The sequence below is a fragment of the Lytechinus variegatus genome, chromosome 2 (assembly GCF_018143015.1).
Source record: "Lytechinus variegatus isolate NC3 chromosome 2, Lvar_3.0, whole genome shotgun sequence".
Taxonomy (NCBI): Eukaryota; Metazoa; Echinodermata; class Echinoidea; order Temnopleuroida; family Toxopneustidae; genus Lytechinus; species Lytechinus variegatus.
Genome location: NC_054741.1, coordinates 16,592,769 through 16,620,527, shown reverse-complemented (window position 1 = coordinate 16,620,527; position 27,759 = coordinate 16,592,769). Strand labels below are relative to the sequence as shown.

The 27,759-nt window shown below is 34.4% G+C and overlaps 1 protein-coding gene across 1 annotated transcript; it reads right to left on the bottom strand.

The window, feature by feature from the left end:
- Positions 1-36: 36 nt before the first annotated feature.
- LOC121407445 (NEDD8-activating enzyme E1 regulatory subunit-like) lies at positions 37-24,219 on the bottom strand. Its single transcript, XM_041598516.1, has 14 exons — positions 24,100-24,219; positions 15,207-15,371; positions 14,285-14,387; positions 13,267-13,346; positions 12,296-12,405; positions 9,284-9,393; positions 8,778-8,840; positions 8,358-8,573; positions 7,627-7,760; positions 5,905-5,980; positions 5,299-5,425; positions 3,883-4,019; positions 2,936-3,006; positions 37-1,834 (listed from the first exon to the last, which is right to left on the bottom strand). Exons 1-14 carry the CDS (start codon positions 24,159-24,161, stop codon positions 1,675-1,677), a joined length of 1,614 nt encoding a protein of 537 aa, XP_041454450.1. The 5' UTR covers positions 24,162-24,219; the 3' UTR covers positions 37-1,674.
- Between the last annotated feature and the right edge of the window lie 3,540 nt (positions 24,220-27,759).

The following is a 27,759-nucleotide window of genomic DNA, read 5'->3' as shown; positions in this document are numbered from 1 at the left end:
AATATTTGGATGGACAGCAAAATGCTGTATAGTTGGTTTTTATTTTACTCGCAAATTTGATATCTGCTTGCAAGTTCGTGATTTCCATGCTGCTTGTTGAAAATTTCAGATTTTTCTTGTAACAATGCTAGAGGTGACATATTTGCCGATAATTTGAAAATAATACAGAAATACTGATCTCCTTGAATAGAGATTTATTTTACAGGGTAATTCTAGGTTGCTTTTTTCATGTTGGTGATGTAAGATATGGATTCAGAATAGTTCTTGAAATATTAAAATGACCATGCATGAAAAGTGGACACACGTAAAGTTTGGACACACTGCTATAACCTTTTAAAATGAAAATAAGCAAAATTCTAAATATTAAATGCCAGTAACTCTTATTTTACATCAGATTTGATGAAACTATCAGCATGATAGCCGTTGAATTTTCTCTATTCACTCTTATCAACTTGTCAATTGGGTGGACTTTTCCTTTGAGTTGAAAACAGCTAGAAGATATATTTATAAGCATCTATAATTATCCAAGTCAGAGATTGAACAATTCATCTCATACCTTTAATAAATCATATCTGTTTGTTTTGGTGAGAGGCATCTAAACACTGCAGCTCCACTTAAAGTTACAATACATAGAGATGCCAATCTTCAGAAGTAAAAATCAGTAATCCAGTTGTTCAGAATACATTTTAACATGAAATTAGTGAATATAGTGATATTATAATTCCTCGAAAAAGTAGAACATTACATCGTGCAGCACATTTGCAAATAAATGTAAAGGATGCACATTCAGATAGTAGATTTTGTACAAGCAACTTTCACACGAGTTCACCACTGCCCAATTCAATATTTGCGTATTCAATGTATGCATGTCAATTCATGCTCATATTAATAACTATTGAGGGTGCATTTGTTATTTTGTAAAGAGGTCAGAAAATTTTGAGTAATATTTGATTTTTTATAATGATTGATGGTTCTGCATTCAGATCTATCTATTCTGGGGAGGGTTTCAACAACATTTTTATCCAACAAGTTGTAAAATATGACAACTTTCCTTGACGTTGATTGGAGGAGAAGCACTGTTCCTATGGTAATTGTCAGATAAAACAGAATTTATCAGATAAAACGTCTGACAAGACCTTTCATAAAACGCTCCCTTGATAATTCTTGATTGATCAGGGGCATATCGCAGGAACACCTGTGTTTATACCCAACTCAAAAAAATCTTATGCAAGTCTTGAATGTGGATTCATGATATGGTATTATGGTGTTATTTTCATTTCAAATTAATATAAAAAGATCTGTCCTTGCAACTCGTCCAGCAAATAATGTTATCTTTAAAGTTGCATTTGCTCAGAAGTTCCCTTTCAGATGAGATGCATTTCCAAGGATGTCATGATGTCATCGAGGCCCGTACTTCGAGTCACAAGCACATGTACATATTTGTCCTTGCAGTTGTCCACTAGGGCCATCTGTCCCATTACAGGTACCCAGCTTTCTCAAAGAGTAGACCTGTACGGACATCTCAAGGATGCCAGTCTGAACACAGCAAAGCCCTACGTGTGCTTTACAACATACATGTATAAGTCTGTAAAGCCTCAAATGGGAAGTCGTCAGGGCCAGAATCAAGGCAAAAGTCTCTGCTATCCGCACAGTCTGCAGTCATTGCTATGTAAATCACATCTGATAAGTAGCTGATCCTCCATTGACTGCATTGTATATGTAAGTGTTATTGAAAGGCACAAATTGACGCGTAATGACCTTAATGACCTCTTGGGCAGCGACACCTCCGATGAATGCAGCAACTGAATGGAGTTCAGCCGCACCGTATCGACATCTGAAAGAAATAATATGAATTCACCAATATCTAATATATCTGAAGACAAATAATTAATGGGATAACGACAACTTAAAATAATGCATGCTGTTATAATCAGAAAGAAAATTTGATTTTCATCAAATCCTCTTTTGAAATAACACTAACATTAAATCAGGGATCTGATTCATAAAGATGTATGCAAGCCATGCTTTAATGAATGAAATGTGTATGCAAGCCATGCTTTAATGAATGAAATGTGATCTGTCGAGGGTGATTCCCAGCATCTAAACTTAAATCTGATCTTGTGAGATTCAAATTCTTTGATCACCAAGAATTTGAATGCAAAGTTTATCATTCATCAAAATTCCATAGGTTATAGAATATTCATTCCTCAATTTTTGTTGAGTATCCCATTTATGACAAAAAACAAAGGGACACTGGATGTGTAAATAACTTACTAACAGCTTTACAAAACACTATCATGGTGTTTTATAAAGCTATTAAAATTACAATTCGATTTATTACTAATTTATGATCCTTTCTTGTGGTAAATGACATACCATATTTAGTTCCTGAGAAAGGATCCCAAAGCATTCCTAAAGTCGCTTGTACCTTACGAACAGCTTTACGAAACAGCCCCCAGGACTGATAGATTTCTGCATCATTCAAATTACATATCCAACTTGCTATTAAATGCTAGTTAATGTGCATTACATACAATCAAAGTCTGAAAGATGCTCATTTTAATGAATTTGGTTTGCAGTTATTTGTCCTTGCAAGCAAAAAATGGTATGCCAATGCACACAAGCCTTTTGACAAAACCTTGTGACTAATACAAGGAGGTAATTCTTATTTTCCATGCTACAAAGTGACTGAGACAAGACTAGCTAGCTAACCTAGTGAATGCATACATTCACAGAGGTTTGGGTGATAGGTCTGATTTTACTAGTCACTTGGATTCCAATATACATCTCAAACATCAAACATGGAGCTTTGTGTATAGGATGAAGTCCAACAGAATTTGTACACCTAAGTTGATAAGCTTTGATGCGCCTTGTCCTAATAACGCTTAAATTAAATCGCAAGTCTGGTAATATAATTTTGTTGACTTATACTCACATTTCCCTAATGAAGTCTTCTTTGATGGTTGCACTTATATTCCATTCCTGTAGTAAACTGTTAGCACATGCCTGTAGAAAGACAACATGAAACATGACATAAATTTATGAAATGGTGGCAGTCAAAATTCATGGTTTCCTCTTTAATATAAGGTTAGTAACTGAAAGAGAGAGAAAGAGACAGGTTTATTTTGATGCCTAAAGCAGCTTGGGTGATTCAGCATCCTTTAAGATCATAACTGTTCAATTCCATTGACCATAATAAAACTTAAGATGTGAAACCCAAGACTGAACCATTTTTTCCCATCAAAACAAAGCTATTTTCTAAATCATGATTACCATGACTTAAGCATGAAATCTGTCTCTTTTCTGTGTGTGTGCATTTGCTCTCAATCACTACATAAAGTTTAAAGGGGAATCCAAACAAAATAAAATGTTTTTAGAGGAAAAGGAAAAATCAGACAAGTATATACATGTAGATGAGAGTTTGAACAAACAGTAAGAACGATATGAATTCATAAAAGTTGTAAAAATTGATAATCACTATACCAATAGAGACTTCATAAGAATATTGGGCATGGACTAACTCTGCCATTACTCCAATGCATAAAATGGCTAAAATGATTTTTTTTCATAAGTATTACTAGTACTTTAATTTCATGTTCATTTCATGAGAACAAAACAATATGCTACATGTGTTATATTTTTATTACTGCTCCAGGGGAATAGGCACTTAGAGAGAGAACCCACAAATCCATGACTCTTAAGTGCAATCTCAATTTCAAAACAGCCATAACTATCTTATTGCTTAGTTTGATTTCTTTAAAACTTTCCCCATTTTTTTTTACTTATTTTTCTCGTCTCTTACACAACATAACAGAAATAGAATTGATAAAAATCATCATAATAATAACATATTAGTTTAAAAAAATTATTATAACAATTTACCTTTAATCTTCCAAAGTCTTCTTCTATCTGATCATCATACCAGCCAGGATATTGGTTGTATTGATTATAGAATTTATCTACTGCCCTCAATGCCACGTAAAGACACATCTCACTGTCTGGGTTCTCAAGATTCATGGCTGAATGGGAGAATACACAAAGTTGTATTTATATAATTAAGCAATTTCTGCAGGTAATTATCATAATACAGAAAATAGTAAGTTTGTATCAATGCAATTAGGCAATTCCAGCAAGTAATCATGAACTATAATAAACATAATAGTTATTACAGGGGAAGTTTGCTACTTGTGTCTCATAAAAACAGAAAAATTTGAGAAACACATTGGTGAAGATTTGATGAAGGTCCATCAAAAAATATTGAGTTACGATTCTTTTCAAGTTTTTCAATTTGTGATGTCACATACGAGCAGCTTCCCCAAACATGTTACATAAATTCCATAAATAACCAGTTTGAATGGATAATAGAATTATTTTCCTTATTGAAGGGTAACTTTCAAAGTTATGATGGAAATCAACAAATACCCCTAACATGAACAAATTTCATTGTCCCTATCCAACCTTTGACCTTGGTCATGTAACCTAAAATTCAGGCAGGACGTTCAGTAATACTTGATAACCCTTATGTCAAAGCTTCATAAACGAGGCCTATATACTTTCTAAATTATGACATTTCAAAGACTTTACCTTTGATTTAGATTTTGATGATAATTCCCCCAACATGGTATAAGTTTATTGGCCCTAAATGACCTTTGATCTCGGTCATGTGACCTCAAACTCTCGCAGGATGTTTAATGATACTTGATAACCAACATGGTATGTTAGTTTATGTCCAAGTTTCATGAACTAGGCCCATATACTTTCTAAGTTACGACATTTCAAAAACTTAACTTTGAATTAAGACTTGATGTTGACACAGCTGTCGGAAAAGCAGTGCCTATAGTCACGCTCTAATAGCAGGCGAGACAAAAATTTAAAGAATTTCCTCTCCATTTCTGATTCTCATTAAATCTTAACCAATATTGTTCTTTAATTTTTCTACTATCATTACCAGGTAAACGTACCCTTTACAGTGTGTTATAACTTTCAAAGCTCTCATGATAGACATTAAGGAAAAAGGAAAGATGAAGGAGTATTGATGAGCCGAGAATCCCGAAATATTCTCCAAACAATTTTGTTTTGGAAAGGGCCGAGCCAGTAAATAAATATTTATTTATATCCCTACTCTAAATGAAAAAATCTTGCCCAACTTTATTGTTCATAATTTCAAAAATAATTTTAAACTTTTCTCAAAGAGACAATTGTACAATTAGATTTTGGTTACCCCCCCCTCAGTATTTTCATAGAACCTGCAGTATTTTAATTAAAGACCGTACAAAATAGTGGAAGTGAAGACTTTACCTATATCAGCTACATTAACCTTCTCTGGTATATGCTCATCCGCTAATGCCCTGCACCTCACTACACGCAGGAAGGATGAATTCTTGCAAAACAGACGGATCTCAGACTCTTGTATACTATCTGGAGACTAAATGAAAACAGAAACAAATTTTCTCATGAATTTCAGTATATGAATATGGGAACGATCCAATCAACAATTGCTCAAATTGAGATAAACACGGGATATTGTTGAAACACAAAAAGTCAATTTTGTGTGTAAATTATATCCTGAAATTCCATCCTGAAATTCTATCCAGAAATGCCTGAAATGAATGAAAAGCTACCAAAAACCAAATAGCATATTCACAGAAATCGTTTCATTGTTTTCTTCAATTACTCAAAATGAATTATCATGGACACAATAACTACAGGCTTCCAGTCAATGAAAAAAGCACCAATGAAAGGAATTGTTTTATTTGACAAATTATTTGTCATCCTACAGCCACCATTAGATCTGCTTTTTAGTCAAAATGTACGGAGTGGGATAAACATGGATTTGATTAAATATTTTGGATGAATTGGCCAATACAGTTAACAGAAATAATGACAATATTGTTATACACATACCCTCCCTAGAGCAGCTAATATTTGTTGTACACGTGTGGATACCTGTGACACATCATGTCTTGCCTGTTCCAAATACCTGACATGACGAATGGAAAAAAAAAAATTCAAAGTTTAGGTCTGAGCAGACATGATTGAACTAGAAAGAGAGAAAATTACTAAAAAATGCATACTTTCTCATTGAAGGGGAGGCACACACCTACAAAAAATAGATTTGAATAAAAGAGAAAATTCAAGCAAACATAGCACTGAAAAATTAATCAAAATTGAATGTAAAATAGAAAAGATGTGATATTCTCAAATGTTGAATACGGATACTTGACAATCATTCTTCAGCAAGTGGTTTCATAACATTTAATATTAGACAGCTATCATTGCTTGTATGGACTAGGTCAACGTCTTTGTAGAATCCAATGTAAGGCCTTGAATCAATTCATTGCATTAGAATCAACAAAAAGCTCACTCTTAGTCGTTTTTTTTGTAGCTACAAAATAAGACTTACAATTGATTTTAAAATTGATCATAACATTGAATTTATCACATTCAAAATCAATTGCAATGCCTAACACTACAAGGTTAAACCTGCTGTATGTTTTTAAAATCAATTTAAAGGATTCATCTCCCAACATTTTTAACTAAAAAAAATAGAATTATAATCAATTTAAAAGTTGATCATAAAATCAATTTTATCAAATAACAAGGCAAAAGCAATTTTGTGTCTCGCCCACTTAATATGAAAATAACCAGAAATATCATGATTTGTGAGGGCACGCAAGAGAATATCGAAACTTCATTGTGAAATGACTGGGATGGAATAACACTTGTCATAAGAGCCTTGCAGGTAAACTTTAATGTTGACCTGAAAATGACCTTTGACCTTACCATGTGACCTCCGACTGCAGCATAACACGCAGGTCCCCCAAGTCCATCTACCATCCAAGTTTGGGTGAAAAGTGACATACGGTTGCAGAGTTAGGAGTCATAAGAGAGTCTTGCATGTAAACTTTAACGTTGACCTGAAAATGACCTTTGACCTTACCATGTGACCTCCGACTGCAGCATAACACGCAGGTCCCCCAAGTCCATCTACCATCCAAGTTTGGTTGAAAAGTGACTTACGGTTGTGGAGTTATGTGTCATAAGGTTTGTGACGGACGGACGACATTTGGATCCCTAAGTCTCGCCTTCACCTCTGGTGGGCGAGACAAAAATGTATTCCAATACATCAACCTATTATCGAAGTCAATACCAGGGTCCAATATGAATATAATGTAAAACTAAATAGATTCTTGACTGTCCATTATTTACTATTATCATACATCATTTTGTTTGGCGCCGTTGCCTGTGCCGAGAAGGCAAAAATCAAACTGAATCACTATGACCATCGGATCTCTCCTCCCGATATAACTGATTGCGGTTGTGCAGGTGAACCTCTACACCAGTACTAGTCTTATCGTAATAGTATAGTGGGTTGTTAACAAACTGGTGACTCTCCTCTCCTTTATTAACATCCTAGCCAAAGGACAGACCTGTATGTAACGGTTAGCTGAATGTATCTCTTGAAACTAGCAGTCGTATCAGGGATTGATCTTCATAGAGGATGAAGTCTAAGCATATGATAGTTGGGAATGGTACCAACTTTATATATTTTTTATCAGTCTTTACTTCATAACACCTTTGACACCATAACAAACAAAATAAAACTTAGCATTTGCTTTTGCTTACACATTTTGGAGCTGTATGTATCTCTTGGAATCAGCCGTCATATCAGGGATAGATCCTCGTAGGGGTAGTGCTCCATTTCCTTCATTCTCAGTGAACTGTTTGACTGCCTGGGCTAAGATCCAGTAATTTGAACTCTACAAAAACATAAAATTCATTCTCAAATTGGAAGAAGGCTGTTTGGGAAATCTTCAATACTGTTCTACAGAATCCTATGTAAAATCCTGTTAAGATTTTGTGTAGCTTTTTATAGAATAAAACTAACTTCATAAAAGAGGTTTCAATTGTACCATGGACTATGCAGATTTCTTGTATTATCGCACATCATGCAAACATCAATTTAGCATTCTTTGCCAAATGGATAAATTTGTTTGGAGTCTTCTTTCACATTGAAATAGGCGTAATGATATGCACAAAATATACAAAGTCCATGAATTTATACCATGGTACCAAAGAAACCACGTTTGTGAATACAGGCCATTATGCTTGGGAAACATTTAAATATTTGTACACCACAGTGATAACTGAGTAACTGATCAATATGTCTTATGCATATGACATCATAATCTTATAGTGCCCTCCTTTAGAGGATATAGGAAAACAGGTAAACAGAGTTGTCAGAGATGCGCCAGCTGGAGATCGGAAATGTATGAAGGCAATAGCTTCAGCCTCAAATGGCAGCACGATGACATCAATGCATGAGGTCTTTGGGAGAATCAAGCAGTCTAACCTACCTCTGACGTTAGGCTAGTACATGCTGGGTCTGTCAGGATATCCTGGACTTGGCTTGGGATCCTGGTCTTTGTCAGGGAAGCGTTGACAGCCTTGATGGCTTCATCAAAGTTCTCTTCCAGCTCCGGCACGCCATGTTCGTTGACCAGAATCCCTCGCCTGATCATTTCCTTGAAGGCAGATTTCTCTTTGTAGTTCTTAGGCATCTCACTGTCATGCTGTTCAACAAAACAAATATTTCACTTAATACTTTTGTTTTGGTATCCTCCTCAAATGAAAGGAGAGAGTTTAGTAAACACAACAGAAGGTAAAGGGGAGAAAAGAATGACAAAAATCAATCTGCATAGGCTTATGCTCAGTTTTCAGATAACTGTATTATTCTTGCCGAAGCACAAAAATAATCAAATCCATTCATATCTTACCTCTTTTCTCCATTCCTCCAAGTAGTTGTGTAGAAGGATGAGGTAAGGCGTATGCATGTGGTCCTGTAATAATAAAATCAACAAAGGTCATGACTATTGCTACTACAGTTTGAATTCATGATTTTATGTTAGCCACAGCACCAACCTGAAATAGACTGTTTTGCATTAAAGACCCTGACCGGACTTAAAAGTGATATTGACAAATTATACACTAATAGAAGCTCATAAACTAAAAAACACAGCAATGATTATAATACAGGTTTATTCATTTTCACTACTTGCCAGCTGGGTATTTTGCTTAAGAATAGCTCCAACTATCAGGTTTCCAAAATAAGCTTTATATATTGCTTTTCATCAACTGATTTTAAAGGCCTCTGATGTCGTTCTGTATCAGAATTGTCTTGATTCCATAGGTTTGTACAAAGAAAAACACCAAGAATCTAGATTAAAAAGTGGCATTAAAAATATTTCAGGCATCTCTAAGCCTTTGTGAGGCCATATCATACCTGTTTTGACATAGAAGCAAGATCAAAGGACCTGGCAAACTCTTTGAAACTAGAGAATGGACGATCCAGTCTCAGGTCATCATGGGCATTGTCTGGATGAGACTCGATAACTGAAAGACATAAAAAGAGACTCATCATTTTTTAAAAATCCATGTTGTCTTGTCAGAATTTTTTTTCCACTTTAAAGGTTAAACTAAGTCTAGGGTGGAGCAAGTAAAGATATTTTTGCGATCTCGGTTAATCTTATATATAACCACAAATACCTGTTCCTCATAGTTTCCTTCTCCAAGTATGATACGCAGCATTGTCAATAATTAACAAATTTACATACAGTTGTACTTCAGAGGATAGTTCAACAAAAAAGTCAAAATCAATTTCAAGTTTGTTGAATAACTCAGTGTCACCCATCACTTAAATAGCCATTATCACTATTATCATTATTTATGTTGTTTAGTTTTTAACTCCTGTCATCCTTTCAGTCATCCACATTTACCTTTTTATCCACTCCCCATGTAAGAAATATCAGATTGCCATTAATGTCTTATCACCAATACCATAGTCCAACCTTTAACGAGTCAGCTAACAAGACTTCTAAGATCTATGGCTCATCCTACTAACCCTAGTCACTTACACTGAACATTTCCTTACCCCTTATACCAGAGCATCTTGATAAAAAATAATAATGATGGTATTTTTAGATACCATTAGACACATTACTTGTTATTTGTCATCAAGTAATTCTGTCATAAACATATGAACTGGGGCCTCTCTTGCAAAGAGTTGCAATTGATCTGTTCAATCATGACAATAGAAAGCCATTAATGCAGAGATGCCAACCTCTTGACACAAAAAATCAGACTGAATATCCTCAAAAATCATATTTTTTAGTGAAAAATCAGATTTTCACGAAAACTCAACATGACCAGTGCAAGCCTTGAATTAAGCAGCTGCAGGCCGGGGGCAATTTTTTTTTTTAAATTGCCCCCGGCTCGCGGGCTTTTTACAGGAACCGGGGGCAATTTTCTGGAACCAGGGGCAATTTAAAAAAAAAGAATATAACTGTGAACCACACTCCAAATTTGTTTATAGTAAGCGCAGCTCCTGCAATTTTTTAATTAGTACAGAAATAGCATGCTAAGTAATAGGCTTATTCAAACAACTAAGAAATCAGATTTAAATGTTTAAGTGTGTTTTGACACCCTCACTCCACATCCCCTTTACATGGGCTTATTTACTTTTCATCTTTAATGAACCACAAACAATGAACCCCCCAAAAAAAAATCTAAATAAATGAATAAAATAAACATAAAAAAGAGAATTCAGATCAAATAATAAATTTAGAAAAAAATTTTTAAGGTTTTTTTTCATGGTTAGAATCACGGTTGTGGGTGAGTGTTTGTGTATGATTGTGACTGTGAGGTGCACTTGGATTGCATATAAATTATGTTAAAGAAATGAAGAAATTAAATCAATATCTAACTCAGTCTATTCAAATTCCAGCACATAGCCACAGGCTACATGTAAATTTTTAAATGTACATGTATTGTAGGTTCATGTACCTTAAGTTTTTCACAAGTTATTTGAAAACGCAGATCTTCACAGAAAATGCCTTTCATTCTGGGAGAGTCTAAATTCTGTGAAAATGTATTCATTAATAACTTAAATATTCATCACAATGAAGAAATCATGAAGTTTTTTTGACAGTTTTCAAAAATTAACATGAAATCTAAACTCTATCTGAAACAGAAAATCACCATCACTTAGGCCATTACTGATAGAATTCTCACCCAGAGCTCTGGCAGAGAACATGAGCTCAAACTGGCTAGCTAACAGCATACAAGTACCACACTCAAGTGCACGGCGTCCTCCCATTTTTTTTTTAGATGGAGCCTTGTTTGATGATTTATTGTCTGATATTTACCCCTCACCAAGAAAGAAATTAAAAAGCTATAATTCACAACTATTGATTTTGGATAAAGATTAATAAGGCTCCGTTTTGACAAGCAAAGTCGGCGACTGTGAGGATAAAAGACTCGCACATCCTATGTGCTGTGAACGGGGATTTATCTCCTGTGCAATTCAAATTACTATATCACAGAATTGTGATATCCCGACTGGAAATGTGTGCATTAGAAATTGCACATGGTGAAGTAGGAAAAACTGTTACCGCTACTGGAAGCACGCGCGTACATGTATTACAGGAAAAAAAAAGACGGACGTAGCTCACTTTTTATGGTACTGAAAAAAAGACGCACTTGGCAATTTGAAACTGTGCTTATACATACACAGCACACATATATGGGACAAAAACAGGACAATGACAGAAAGTCGGGAAATCTTATTTTTGATGGCCAAAAAATCGTACTGTCGTATTTTACTTGTTTTATCATACTAAATACAATAAAATAGTACTAGTTGGCATCTCTGTTAATGTTAATGTCAACATCTAAAATACATGTTTGTTCAAAATAATTTCTAGAAATGATGTATATTCATTCACTTTTTTCTGGACAATTCTGTTTGTTTGTGATTCTGTTATTAGCATTCCCGTAAGAACTTGGCAGGACAGCATTTTTGCTGGTAAGCACCAAGCTTTCAGTATGCTTCTCTTTGTTTTCAAAGGAAATTGAGCAAATATCCTACAGAAAAAAATGACACTGATGGATTTCCACATACTTTAGAAAGAGCAGATCGATCAAAACTCTTTGTAAGACGGGGGCCCTGAACTACATCTCATTTTATCTTGGGTCTACATAGGTGCTGCATACCTGCCAAAGGTTTCAAATTAAAAATCTTCCTGGAACATAGAAAAAATCTATTTTCAAGCAGAAACAAACTAAAAGTACACTACTTATAATTACAGAATCTGATTTTGCTTAAGATTGTTTTTCTCCCTATTTTGAAAGGAAAAATCTTATTATGTCTGATAAAATCTTATTGGTTGGTGGGTATGATGCAAGTTAAAAAGTAATAGACAAAATTCAATACACAATTTACTACCCAGATAATCACCTGTGTGCTCTTTGATGGCCAATCTCATGTAGCCGAGGAAACCATAGCAACGGCATACCAACAGAGGAATATCATTACTCCACAATACAGCAGCCAGATCCAGTAGAGTCCTAAAGACAAGTACACACACACAGATTTATTTTGATTTTGAAACACTTTATTTTCAAATCAATAAAGTTACAAACACATTGAAAAGAAAATGTAATGAGTTGTCCAGGTTCTCGCACATTACCACCAAATGATAAATCAAATGATAAAAGCAGGACAGACAATACAGAACATAATACAAGATTAAGTAAAGGATAATATATCAGAGCATAGATCTCGATCACGATAGTCTGTAGTGAATTAAATAAATCATGCATTTTTAGTATGCCCTCCAATGCTACAGACAAAATTTGAAGGGAGGTCACATACATGTACATGTATTGCTGCACAAGAATAGACTCCTTGTGAAAGAGAAGATTAGAACACATTGAAAATATATAATGCAGACCATCTGCAGAAAGGGCAGGGTGCTACATAAGCACTTGCCCGATTGCTCGGGGCAAGTAAAAGTTAGAGTTAGGCAAGTGTTTTGAAGTAAAAACCAAAACTACTTGCCCGATTAGGGGAAGCAAAATTCTCGCAGTAGAATGACCAAAATTAGGGTCAATACCATATCATATTGACCCTGATTTTGGTCATGGCAGGCAAGACAAAACCACTTGGACAAAGAAATGCAATAACATGGTAGATCAGTTCATGTCAAAAGAGAGAAAAAGGTAAATGGTTTAAATAACCGCAAAACTTTCCTTTGAAGAGGTAAACCTTTTTTTTTCAATGATATTTTCGGACAAGTGAAATAATATTTCCAACTATTTAAACATTTACTTGCCCAACCAGTGCAAGTGCTTCTAAAAAGTTATGTAGCACCCTGCCTTAACTGCATTGTTTACTGCCTATTGGCAAAAAGGCAGATTATACAGTACCTCTCTGGTAAAGCAGTCGCTATGACGGCACTGAAGTTATCAAAGAAACTGGGGTTGCTTTCCAGAAGTTGCTCAACAGACTGCAAGAGATACACAGAAAACTTCATATCAATGATTGATAGTGAATACATGGCACAATTACCATACCTGTTGCATATTATACACCGATAATGTCAACACGTATAACAAATATAAACAATAAATGTAAAAAAAAAAAAAAGTTATTCAAGATATTCAAGTCCTATTTTGAAAGTGCAACATGGGCATGATCCTGATATCTGATTAGCGAATAACAATTTAAGTACCAGTATGACAATCTAATATTCAACATTTCTTTTTTCATATCGGACAAAAAGTTTACAATTAATTCTGCAAAAAAATTACAGGGTATAAATAAATACATAAATTGCAAAGAAGGTGAGGAATAATTATTACTACTGCTACTACTCGGGGTTCGTTTGCAAAATTCTATGTGTTTCCAGAGCAGTGAAATGGAAAATCTATACTCATCTATCTGATAGCTATGCATGCATTGCAAGTCTAAGCATGAATTTGATAGAGGATGGTTAAAACAAAGTGAAGACCTTCCAATGCCAGAAAAAAATTACGTAAATCCCATATACGTCTAAAAAATTTCATTATGTATCCAGTATCCCATGTAATGGGTTTGTTGGCTCAGTTGGTAGAGCGTCCGTCTCACTACCAGTAGGTCGGGAGTTCAAACCCCGGCCACGTCAGACCAAAAGACGTTAAAAGATGGGAGTTGCTGCTACCCTGTTTGGTGTTCAACGATTTAAGTGATAGAGCAACATCGATCTGGCGCTGCACAGTGGCTGCCGGGACCACGATCACTTAGGCAAAATGAATTTACGGAGTATATATATTTCAGATATCTATTTCGAACGACGAATATAGATTCCTTTCCCTAAATTTTTCCTCTGGAAATGAGTCCTTGGACACCCTGAACACAGTAATTCATTCCTGCTACTACCAGTACTTCTATGATATTTGATCTTACCTCCTCTACGAAATCTCCTCTGACATCACTGTTCAACTCTTGAAGCAGCTCTGAAGCTACCTGAGCCCTTGATTGCCCAATACTGTCCTTCGTAAAGAAAAAACTGAAAACCAGAAAATAGAATTTTAAATCAACATAATACAGAAATTAACAGTACAAAAATATATAAATTTATACATTATCAAAGCTAACAATAAAAAGTTTCAAATTATGGAAATCTTATTTTTTAGATGATTTTAATATGAAATTTTCAATTATTTAGATATGTATACAAAGAAGTATAACACATATTAGCTTTCAATAATAAGCTTCATTGAAATAACAATTTTATTTGAAGAGAATAAAAAAAATAAGGTGAAGGATACAGTACAAATTACATGTATTACTTCAGAGGCAATCTGGAAGAAGTTAACATATTTTAAGAGTGATACTGAGGAGACACAGCAGTCATAGTCAGATTGCATAATTGCATAATGATAATAATCTGGGTATATACAAGGGCACATAAGACATACATTGTACATATCTAAGCACTAACAAATTAGTTATTGCCCTAGTCATTAGATCTAATGAGTCATTCCTGCACACAACATACTGTATGCACATTCTACTCTCCCTGGGGAGTATTCCACCCAGTCACCATGTGATGTGTACAAAGTACTGGACAAGCTACAATGACATTCACATCCTACTGGGTTGAGAGTTTCAAAGTGTGGATTGACACCTTGCCAAAGGACGCAAGGCTGTGGTGGGATTTGAACACATGCCCTTTTAATTTCAAATAGCCACTATACCAAGGCTTTTCTTCATTTGAAATCACACAAAAAATATTAAGCAGTCAAAAGGGATGCAATCAAAGTTTTACAAATCTCATCAGGATGCATTTATTATTCTAAGCTTCTAAACTATCATCATCACTCACTTGTTACCGACATCGTCACCTTTGACCTTTCCACCGTCAACAATGGTGAAAGAACCAATTCCTGGTAAGATAAGATTCTTGAGGGTTTCTGTGCCAGTAGCAGTAGCATTGACAAGACACACATGAGCTGATTCTAATGCTTCTTGTCCATGGTCTCCCCAGGTTCTGTGTCAAGACAAGAGCAGAGAAATCAAATATTAATTGACATCTTTAACCTTGTATCTATAGATTGGCCGGCATATCAGAAAGCCTTGATAAAAGTCATAAAACACACACACACGAACTCGGCAGCCAGTTTTTCCACTCCGGTGATGGATTTTGAAAAAAAAAGAAATAAAACATCAGCTGAGCATGCGAATGCAGGCGATGAAATTTAACCAGATATTTTCGGAAAGAAGATTTGTCATGTCATTTATTGATAAACATTGATAAATAGACAAATAATAATTTTAGCCAAACTTTAGGGATTTCATTAATACAACTTTTCCATACCTTGTTTCTTTTAGTTTATTCTTTAAAAAAAGTCTAGGGGTGACAAACGAATATTGTGTATTCTGCCCAAAAATTATTTTTGTAGCCCAATGCAGTCTGGTTATCTATGAAATATGTCTTCGAGAGAAATTAGTTTTAGGAGAATGAGCAATAATTAATCAGCAATGTCTTTAAATGAAATAATGAATGATAGGTGCTGGACTAGTGTCCTGTAATGTTGATGAAAACACAGCATTATGTTTTTTTTTAAATCAAAGGTTAATATCATATGAAAACCATAAACACACATCTTATTTATACAAAAAATAATCCATCTCCATTCAATACCCTACTAGACGTTGCAATGACCTTCATTTGCCTAGATGCTTAGAACGCTGTTCGCCCAAAATACATTTATATGTAGAGGCCCAAAATTTTGGAATTCTCTTCACCCTGATATCCAGTTTTCCCCTTCTCTTCATTCATTTAAAAGAAAATTGAAATTAATATTCTTACAACAACTCATATTGATTCCTTTACCTCTATAATTTATTTTGTTTACCTGTTTACATGTTGCCTTCGGTGATTGTGTTAGATAGACTACACTTCTCTCTCTCTATCCCTCTTTCTTTCTTTGCTTTTTTTTCTCCATTTCTCCCTTCTTCGGATTTTTGCAGTTTGTGCAGCAATGTTTGTTTATTTTTATTGTTGTTTTGTGTCTTATTTTTTGTTGTTGTTGTTTTGTTGTGTCTTCATGTCTTTTTTGTCTCTGCTCACCTTTTAATATTAATTTCCTTTTATTATAATTGATTTTTTTATATCTTTATTTCATTATCTATTTTGTATTGCTGCTTGTTTTTGGCCGATATAGATTTAAGTGTTATACTTTTTTTCTTCTTGAGTGGTCCATACTTTACAAGCTTTGCTTTTTTTAGTGGGCCACTCCATTTTTCCAACATATCTTGCATATTGTTATCAAATTGGAAATATTATCTTCTGTATCAGGTGTATATTCTTTATATTTGGTTTATTTGAATATTTATGTCACTATATTTTCTGATGTTACATGTATGTCTTATTGCATTATAAATTTTGTTGGAAAAATGAATAACTAAATAAATGAATGTGTCATATACATTTGGAATTAATTACTTCTATTCCCTTGATTAAACTTTGTCTGTCACCAGATGCAATAATACTTGCCACCCAGGAAGCAGCGGCAGCAGTTGAGTTCCAGGACATGGCAAAGGAGCTAAATGATAACAAGGAGCTTGGAGCAGTAGTCCAAGATGAGATACAAGCAATTTGTACACGGTAAAATATGGATTTCATAAAACGTGTCATGTACATTTGGAATTAATTTGTACCTCTATTCCCTTCATTAAACTTTCTCTGTCACCAGACGCAACCATAATACTTGCCACCCCGGAATCAGCAGCTTCGAGCGAGTTCCAGGACATGGCGAAAAATCTAGATAACAAGGGGCTTGGAGCAGTAGTCCAAGATGAGATTTGTACATGCAATCTCTACATGGTAAAATATGGATTTCATAAAACGTGTCATATACATTTGGAATTAATTCGTACTTCTATTCATTCCCTCGATTAAACTTTCTCTGTCACCAGATACAACCATAATACTTGCCACCCCGGAAGCAGCAGCCGAGTTCCAGGACATGGCGAAAGATCTGGATGATGCCAAGGAGCTTGGAGCAGAAGTCTTAGATGAGATACACGCAATCTCTACATGGTAAAATATGGATTTCATAAAAATAACCATTCTCTAGCGCTTTATCATAAAAGAAAAGTTAAAAAGTGGAGGGAAGGAAAGGATGTTTGCATAAGCAGGAATTTCAATTCCTTACTTTCAAAATAATTAATGAATGCTCAAGTTTTATCCATCACAGCAAGTGGAATGAATTCGAGTTGATAAGTACAACTTTGCTTTAAGCCTTGCAAACGAGATAAGATTTTTGTTATATTCCATTGGTGAGATATGCATCCTTTTCATAAAGTCAATTACGGTCCTTAGGGTATGGCATTCCCGCTCTATTTTTTTTGCTGATTGACAAGAAGACAACAAAAGTATTAATAGTAACACCCTTACTATCAATAATCAAGGACCAGATACATTCATGGACTTATAATGGTATAGCGACGGTGCAGTGGACCAAAAATGCATCTAAAGAAGATTATCAAAGTATGTTTCATCCCATCTCCGACTTGTAGAGTAATCAGTAAAGCACATCTAGGGGGCAATGGGAGAAAGGTTATTCCCCGTCGCCATGTAGTTGGAGGGACACATTTAGATTCTGACTTGGAATTGGTATCTGGGTGTTGCATGATTGATTGTGAAGTCTGGTGAAAACTTTTTGGGGGGCAGGGGTATATTTTCTCAAGCACAAAAAGGTTTATTATGATTATGACTTCACATTTCTAGGCTTCTCATTTTCAGAGAGCGACCGATCGGATTCCGATTTTAATGACAAAATAGAACTACAAAAACAATGAAGGCAATAAAAGTTAACCAGATGCATTGTATTTTTGGCACGATGATTTGTCATGTCATTGATAAACATTGATAAATAGACAAATAATAATTTTAGCCAAACTATAGGGATTTCATTATTACAACTTGTCCATACCTAGTTTCTTTTAGTTTATTCTTTAAAAAAAGTCTAGGGGTGACAAACGAATATTGTGTATTCTGCACAAACATTACATTTGTAGCCCGATGCGGTCTGGTTATGTATATCAAACGTCTTAGAGAGAAATTAATTTTCAGGAGAATGATCAATAATTAATCATCAGCAATGTCTTTAAACGAAATAATGAATGATAGGTGCTGGACAACTGTCCAATCGGTGATTGTGTTAGATTGACTACACTTATCTCATTCTCTTTCTCTATTTGCCTTTCTCTTTCTCCATTTCTCCCTTCTTCGGATTTTCGCAGTTTGTGCAGCGATGTTTGTTTATTTTTACTCTGTTGTTTTGTGTGTCTTATTTTTTGTTATTGTTGTTGTTTTGTTTTGTTGTGTCTTCATGTCTTGTTTTTGTCTCTGCTCACCTTTAAACATTAATTTCCTTTATTATATTATATTTCTTTATTTCATTATCTATTTTGTATTGCTGCTTCCTTTTGGCCCACATAGATTTAAGTGTTATACTTTTTTTTCTTCTTGAGTGGTCCACACTTTACAAGCTTTGCTTTTTTAGTGGGCCACTCCATTTTTGCAACATACTGTATCTTGCATATTGTTATTATCAAATTGGAAATATTGTCTTCTGTATCAGGTGTATATTCTTTATATTTGGTTTATTTGAATATTTATGTCACTATATTTTCTGATGTTATGTCTTATTGCATTATAAATTTTGTTGGAAAAATGAATAAATAAATAAATGAGTCATATACAGTTGGAATTAATTTGTACTTCTATTTATTCCCTTGATTAAACTTTCTCTGTCACCAGATGCAACCATAATACTTGCCACCAGGAAGCAGCAGCAGCAGCTGAGTTCTGGATAATGTCAAGGAGCTTGGAGCAGTAGTCCAAGATGAGATACATGCAATCTGTACAAAACGTGTCATGTACATTTGGAATTAATTTGTATCTCTATTTATTCCCTTGATTAAACTTTGTCTGTCACCAGATGCAAACATAATACTTGCCACCCAGGAAGCAGCGGCAGCAGTTGAGTTCCAGGACATGGCAAAGGAGCTAAATGATAACAAGGAGCTTGGAGCAGTAGTCCAAGATGAGATACAAGCAATTTGTACACGGTAAAATATGGATTTCATAAAACGTGTCATGTACATTTGGAATTAATTTGTATATCTATTTATTCCCTTCATTAAACTTTGTCTGTCATCAGATGCAACCATAATACTTGCCACCCCGGAGCAAGCGGCAGAAGTGAACTTTCAGGACATGGCAAAGGAGCTCAGTGATAAAAAGGAGCTTGGGGCAGTGGTCTTAGATGAGATACATGCAATCTGTACATCGTAAAATATGGATTTCATAAAAAGAACCATTCTCTAGCACTTTATCATAAAAGAAAAGTCAAGTAAAAAGTGGAGGGAAGGGAAGGAAAGGAAATGTTTGCATATGCAGGAATTCCAATTCCTTACACTCTTAAAATACTTAATCAAAATTAATGAATGCTCAAGTTTTACCCAACACTGGTTAACATAATACCGTCCACAACGTCAACTATTGGTTAAAATTTGCGTAACTCACATAGGGTAATCAGTTTGTATGGTTGGGTGAATCTAATTGGCCATCAGTTACTAACTGCTCAACAGTTGGTTAGATTTTCAGGTCAAAAACCTGTCTACAAAAATAAAACCATATATGTTCAGGGCAATAGCTAGTAATTCAAACCTGGCCATCTGATGTCATTAGCACATGGCAAGGAAATAAACATCTCTGGAACAAAAGAGCCCTTTATAAATACAATTTCATGAAAGGCATTATATAATGTTTTGCATAGAAACTTTGTCGTACAAAATAAGGATTATATGTAAATTTTGACTTTTATTACCTACTTGGAATCGAAATATACACGTTTGTTGGCACGTATATAAACCTCGGATTCATTTCTGTTGCCTCTTTCATTGTTGGAGTATTGAACAGCGACTTGTGTATGCATTATATGAAACGCCACAGATTTGCTTCATTTTTGTTTTCTTGATTATTGATTATCAAACGATTGTTTTAATTGTTCGGAAGAGGTATTATTTCAGATGTGTACGATTCTGAATACTGATAATATATCACTATTATCATCCATCATATATGAGTTTTCAGATGGATAAAGAGTAATGGGAATTGTATCCAAATTATTAGAGGTTTCATAATGTTGATTTTGAAGTATATTATTACTGAAATCATGTAGGGGAATTAAGAAAGATTTCAAGAGGTGTATGTATGATATATATATGGAATGGACAGAACATGACTCGTTTTTTGATAAATCATATTGGAGTAATTTTTTGCCCATAAATAGTTACTTTAAATCATCACGTCAATTATTTTATTTATATTCAAATCTTTCTATAACTTGTAAGTTTGAATTTAAGGATAATACTTTGTACTTAATTGCTGTAGATGATCAAATGTGTAGTGACCAATATTCATTTTTTGTATAGACACAGAAGATTCCTACCAACGAGGAAAGGAATGATAAACTAAAATAAAGTGAAGATGACACAACGAGAAAATAAAGGATTTGTAGCAGAAGTGAGATGAATTGTACATAGTGAGGAATGAGAGGGGGAAGAGAGGCAGGGAGAGGGGAAGGTACACGAAGAGGTGAAGTCTAACCTTGAATAGAATTATTCAAAGATAACTATATATGGTAATCACGCTAGTGGAGAAGTATGAGGTGGCATGCAGTTTTGTGAGCTACCAGTTCAGATCTTTCGTTTAAAAACTTCGAAAATTGATATTTGTGAAACTGAAATGAAAATAAGACATTTTTGTATGAAATAAAAAAATAGAGAAAGTCAGTTGTTTCGATTTTTTGTAATCCTCTGTTATGGGATTTTTGACCCTGACCTACGTTGACTCTACATTGACCCTGGGCTGACCTGATGTTGACAGCCGTCTAAAATAGAAATAGACTAAATACTTAACAGCAAAGGCCCTAACAATATTCTATTCACAAGGATATCAGCTTATTGAAATTAGCTGTCATATTTATTATAAAAGTAAATAAATAACAAGCTCCCATTAGCATGAGCTTTATGATAGTCAAGAAAATACAAAACAGATGAGAAATCTAATATAATTATCTTTCTCTCTGAATCATAGATCAATTACATAATTGACATTAACAGACTTGCAAAATACATTTCCTTCACCGGAAGTATCACATGAAATAATCATAATTTGAAAAACAAGGTTTTTATAAATGACACAGAATTGTATGACTTTAAATAGCAAAATACAACTTTGTTCTTTTTTTGTAAGGATGATTATATTCACTTAGAAGAATGGAGTAAAATAGGAAATATATATGTCATTTGGTAACAAAATGAGCAGAATATATATATATGTAAATTTGTCTTTCTTTCTGGAAACACACATACCATATTAAGCATAAGAATGGCATAAACATTAAAAATATATACATTACTTACACTTCGGCATTGAGAAGAGAGGAACCTGCCTGCACTGGGTCGGGTGGCAAACGCCCTTTTGCTTGGTTAGGAAAACACCCCAATTCAGAGACCTTCTTCTCCAAAATCAAAAGTCTGAGTGAGCTGGCTTGGCTTTTCTTGCCAGCACATCAAACAGAAATATGTAACACAAAGAGTCTGTAATCCACACACCTGTTAACCTATAGTCTACTTATTATGACAACCCAGCCTGCTGAAATACCAGGCCACCTATCATGCCTACAGTTTAGTTACTATGGGTAACATGCCTAATGAAATGCCAGGCAACCTACCATGACTACAGAATACCAAGGTATACAGTGCACATCTGTACATGGACTTTAACAAAAGAGTTATCCAGTTTTGAATAAGATCCTACAGCAAGGATTTATCTTGATTCCAAGATAAATTACAGCAACAATGGAAGCAAGATCAACGTTTGGTTCAGGGGGGGAAGACTGGTAAGTCAAACTCTCTCACTCAGGAAGAGCAGACGTCCCAGGATCGTCCGAAATATCATGATTTTTGTTAGATTTTTTTTTTGCTTCAAGTTTAAACTTTTTCCTCTTCCTTCTTTTCTATCCTTCTTTCTTCATCCTATCCTTCCTGCTTGCTTTTTTTTGTTGCATCTATTTTTTATTTCCTATCTTTTTTTTCCTTGACATTTCTCTCTGTGTTCATTTTTCTTTCTCTTACTTTCCTTCTTTATTGAATTTATTTTTTTTATTTCCTTCATTCTTTCTTTCCTTAAACTTTTCTTTACTTCTTTTCATTCTTTCTCTCCTTCCATTATTTTTCTTGTTTCATTCTCTCCTCCCTTCATTCTTTCCTCCTTTCATTCTTTATTTTATTTTTCCTCTTATTCTTTTCCCTGAATTTTTTTTATTTCCCTTCCTTCCCTCCCTCCTCCCTTTTCCTTCTTTCTTTCTTTCTTTATTTCTTTCTTTCTTTCTTTCTTTCTTTGCTCGCTCTATGGCGAATGGTTAAGGATGAGTTGATACAACCTGTTGATTTTTTTTTTTACAATTTCCTATTATGCACCTACGACTTGAATCGAGACTGATAGGAAAAATTCGCATTTCGATTCTTGTTTGCGTGATTTCCACCAAAGTATTTGGACAGAGTATCTTGGCCAAAATTTGGAGGTAAGCGTTAAAATATTAATTTTTAAATGTATAAGTTTTGGCGTGTTTTATTCCCTCACATTCGTGTGATGAAAGATACATCAAAATGCATTATGAAATCACATGCGTAGTGCATGTGCGGGGTTAGTAATAACTTGCATGCATGTCTCAAACTAAAGTCAAACCCCCGTGTCAATATCACACCCAAAAAAGCTTGGTTTGGTCTTTGGACTCGTTTAGGTTAGAAGCTATCTAAATTTTTGTTCTCCTGCCTTATATTGTTTTTTAAATGTACATGATGTAAGTAAATTTTGAATAGCCCATCACTCAGTGCATGCATCTCTCAATCTTAGGCGTTCGCCACTTGTTCACTGCTACCACCCTGCCTGTGGGGAATCTACAGGTAGGACTATGGTATGCCAATGTTGTACAGAGCACATACTTTAAAAAAATCATTAAAATATCACTTTTGTGACCAAAATTACCAATTTCCATACAGTTGCAATTTATTTTTCATTAGTAACTTGGGAATAATTTTTGTATTCACAAGACACAAGAGCGCTCAAAAACTTGAATTTTGGGCATATTTTTTTGTACGCCCTCTATTGGTGGAAAGTAATATGGCAAGAAAATGTTCATTTTTTTTATCTCTATTTTTAATTAAGAAAAAATAATTTAAAGAATCAAATTTAAATAAGTCACTCAAGTTGTATGTGTAATGGAAACTTTCAGTGTAAAAAATCAAGCATTTGCCCCAAAGAAAAAGAGAAAATAAGCCAAACATTGCCACCCTTACTTTGCCACACATGGAGATATAAGTGAGAACAAGGTTATATTATATAACCTTGTTCATTGAATGAGTGGGCGTTCTATATTGCTATAAAATTTGCACAGCTTATGTGCTGTAGCTTAGCCATAAGTAGGTAACTTCGCTTGTGTGCTGATCGAACTCATTTCTCAAGGAATCGTGAGATCGCCTACACAAGTTGTGTGTATAACAGATTGCACGCGTTGGTGATGTGAATGAGCTTAATAAAAATTCATCTAAAACCGGTGCTATGTGCGCCGGTTTTAGAGGGATATTACGTGTCTGAAATATCTTAGACTATGGTTATTTATTTAATCAACAAATACCTCAATTGGCGATCATATTTCTTGGCTTTGTCAATCACCGGACTTCCCCTGGATGCTGCCATTATAGTGATTTTCCTGATGATATCGACTACAAATTACGCGATGTTCCCAACAACAGCAGAAAATGTTTCATGGTAATGTTAATATAGCAAACCTTAAATGAAAAAAAAAAAAGATTCTAGGGATTTTTTTTTGGGGGGGGAGTGACATTTCATTGTTATGATACCGACGTCAGTACACTAGCATCTGTGTGTATAGTGTTATTGTATAGTAACCACTAGCATTCCATCAGAAAAAAATTGTTTTCATAAAAGCAGAAATATCTGAGAAAGTTTTTGGAAAAATGCAGGGAGGCACTCAAGATCAAGTTCATATTGTTGCACACACGAGTAATAAAAAAATGAATTAAGGAATTTTTAGCAGATAATGGTGTGTCACTCATTTATGGTGTCAAAATAAAAAAGCAAATTTCACTGAAAAAAGGTAGGTACATGTGTTTGTAAAAAAAAAACAATTTATAGGATATATATATAATTGATAGGGGCAAGGTTGTTGAAAAAACATGCCAAAATACTTTTAATAAGGTATAAATTTGGCCAATGGATAAAACTTATTTAAGGTGGGTTTGTAAATCCTGAGGTTAAGCATTGGGACAACAATATATTGATTGATCATTGATCGCCACCCCCTTTTCTCCCTCCCCCCCCCCCCCCCCCCGAAAATTTTCAACTTCTTCTCCTCATTCAAACAAATATATTCAGGAAAGCGAAATAAAAGAAAACAATGAATTAAAAGGCAGAAAGAAAAAAAAAGAAACTAAAAAAATGAAAAAAAAAACAATGTACAAAATGTATGCTGGAAGAACCAGCATGCCAATTTATTCATTTAAAGTATTTTCACTTGCTAATTCTCTATAAATACTAACATCCTCTAAAAGTAAAATAACTGTCATGTAGTTTTGCTCCTTTCTGCCTGCATATCAATGGCATTTTTAAAGATTTTTTTTTTTCTCTTATACATTACCATAAGAATTACCATGGCTCAACTTGCCCATGTTTTCTGGCTCAACTTACACCAGTCCGAACTTTATGCAATATTTTTACATCCACACATTTCTTATGCATTCATCATGTAAGACTATGACAAGAATGTGAATCCATACCTGGACTAACAATATTGTTCTTATTTCTTTATTATATTTAAATACATGTGTGGGCAAAAAGCACTGATCTATTTCACACCCTTTTCTACTTTTTTGGCTGAAATTTGTGATTTTCCCTCTAAAAAACACTTTTTGTTTCAAGTTGAAAAAAATATGGTGGGGTTAGTGGTTATCAATATATGACATCACCACAATGTCGGACCCATTATTGGCCTGGGGCTGGTGGCTCAACTTGCCCCTATGCTTAACTTACCCCGCCTTCCCCTAGGCATGACAAGATGGTTATCTAAACATCTGGGTGGCACCTTTAAGCTTCCATAGATATCTAAACAGAATTTTCCTGTTCTAGTATAGTGGGTGTGAACTTTCTAATGAAATCTTGAGAAATGACAAACTTCACATTCACATGCTTCTTAAGAGATCAGATTTGAACTTCTTTTTTTTACAGGATTAACCATTCTATCCATGTGATGTCATGCGTAATCTGAGACAGATTTAATTAAACTTTTCAAAGCATTATAAAGCTATTTCTTAAATCTTATTGTGACACTGACATACAGGTAACTGCAAGTCTCTTTGAAGATATACCTACTTTTTCAGTTTTAACATCCAGTCTCTGAGGCCTGTATTCTGGAAAAAGGTTTCAATTTTACCATGGTATATTTTGTAATTATCTGTGTTATTGTTTGAACATTTTTTTACCTTATTACCTTGTAAATACATTGCAATTCGGTCTTAGTTGCGATGATGTCTTGATTTTTATTACTAAACCATTTATCCATAAAACCATGGATTATGTAGATTTATCATATTATCGCGCTTCCCTTTTAGCAAACTTAAGCATGCGTTTCAGTGAACGCGATGAAACAAGCTTTATATGTATGAAAATCTGCATAGTCCATGGTTTGGTACCATGGTACAATTGAAACATTTTTCCAGAATACAGGCCACAGAGACTGGATTTCAACTTTTACTATGGGAATCAATGGGTGATTTCAAGTCCGGTGTTGGCATTATTGGTGTTGGTGTTAGTGTTGGAATTTGAATTTGCATTGCTTCCCCTAGCTCCAAAATCTATTTTTAGCATGTAAAACTGATCCAGATCACATTATTGACATCTTATAAACTAGTTTTCAGGACCATCTTCATTTCATGTTTGGTGTTATACTCGTGTAAAAAAAAAAACACCAACACCAATAGGTCAACACTGAACTTGAAATCACCTAATGTTACTTGGAATCTGGTTTCGTACCCAACAAGGTTACGACTCATAACTTCCAAGAAGATTTATAAAACATCATTCAGGATGATTATCCAACAACGATTCAGATACATACAGATAATAACAACATATGAATGCTAGGTTACCATCACTTTATTTACGTTAATATAGTTTACTTCACATTTCACAATGATATACGGTACATGGAAACAAGTTGACTACGTGTAACTTGTATAAATAGGACAGAACATAAGGACATTAAAAATAACACAAACCTTGATGGCAGGGGAAGCTTCAAAGTATTACAAAAGTCACATGTAAAATCATTTAAAATACCATTTTTCAAACATGGATAATATCATACATGAATTTTGAAAAGCAATTGAACTACCAAGCAATGTGTGACATAATTCATTCATTAAAATGACAAAAAATAAACACATTTCAATGTGGATTACTTTAAAAATAATTATCATGGCAATACAACCTACATAAACAAAGTTCTGAATTCAAAATTAATTTGAATGCTGTTCTAAAACTTCAACTAAAGTGGCTAAAACTAAAAGTGCAATGTTATTGTAGGTTGTATAATCTGAATGCCAAGTTAGCCCCCAAAATTTACACCTTACACTTGACCCTGAAATGATCTGTTGGACATTTTCCATGGCCATTCAGCCGGGCGAAATATTCTGACTTCCCTACGTGCTGACTTTTCACTTTCAAGTCTCACACATCTTTTTACACTAAATTTGCCTAAGTTAAAGGGCCCTATTTCTAGATTTACAGTCAAATGATTTAAATCTTTATTTTCATGCATAAATTAGCATAATTAATTCATAATCAATCAAATAAATTGATTTAGTGAAATTCAGCTATGCAACCTAATAGATCACAGGATTTTTTTTTTTTTTTGGGGGGGGGGGTTTTGTCTTGATTGCATGATTCATTGCTCAATTCATATTCAACCAAATTTGATTTCGTGAAATTCAGCTATGCAACCCCATAGATCACATTTTTTTTTGGGGGGGAAGAGGAGGAGGAATTTTGTTTATCTTGATTGTGCAATTCATGACCAAGGTTGAGGGGGAGCATCATGACAGGAATTGAAAGAGTATTAAAATACCATGGGACTATCATAGTTAACCATGCTTCACAGTAAGCTATAAATAGCAATAGTATGAAATTTAAGAATTTTTATAATGATTAATCAATTTTCCTTGCCTTAGTCTCTGGACAAAGTACAAAACTCATTTTTTGAAAGGTAAGATATGCATCT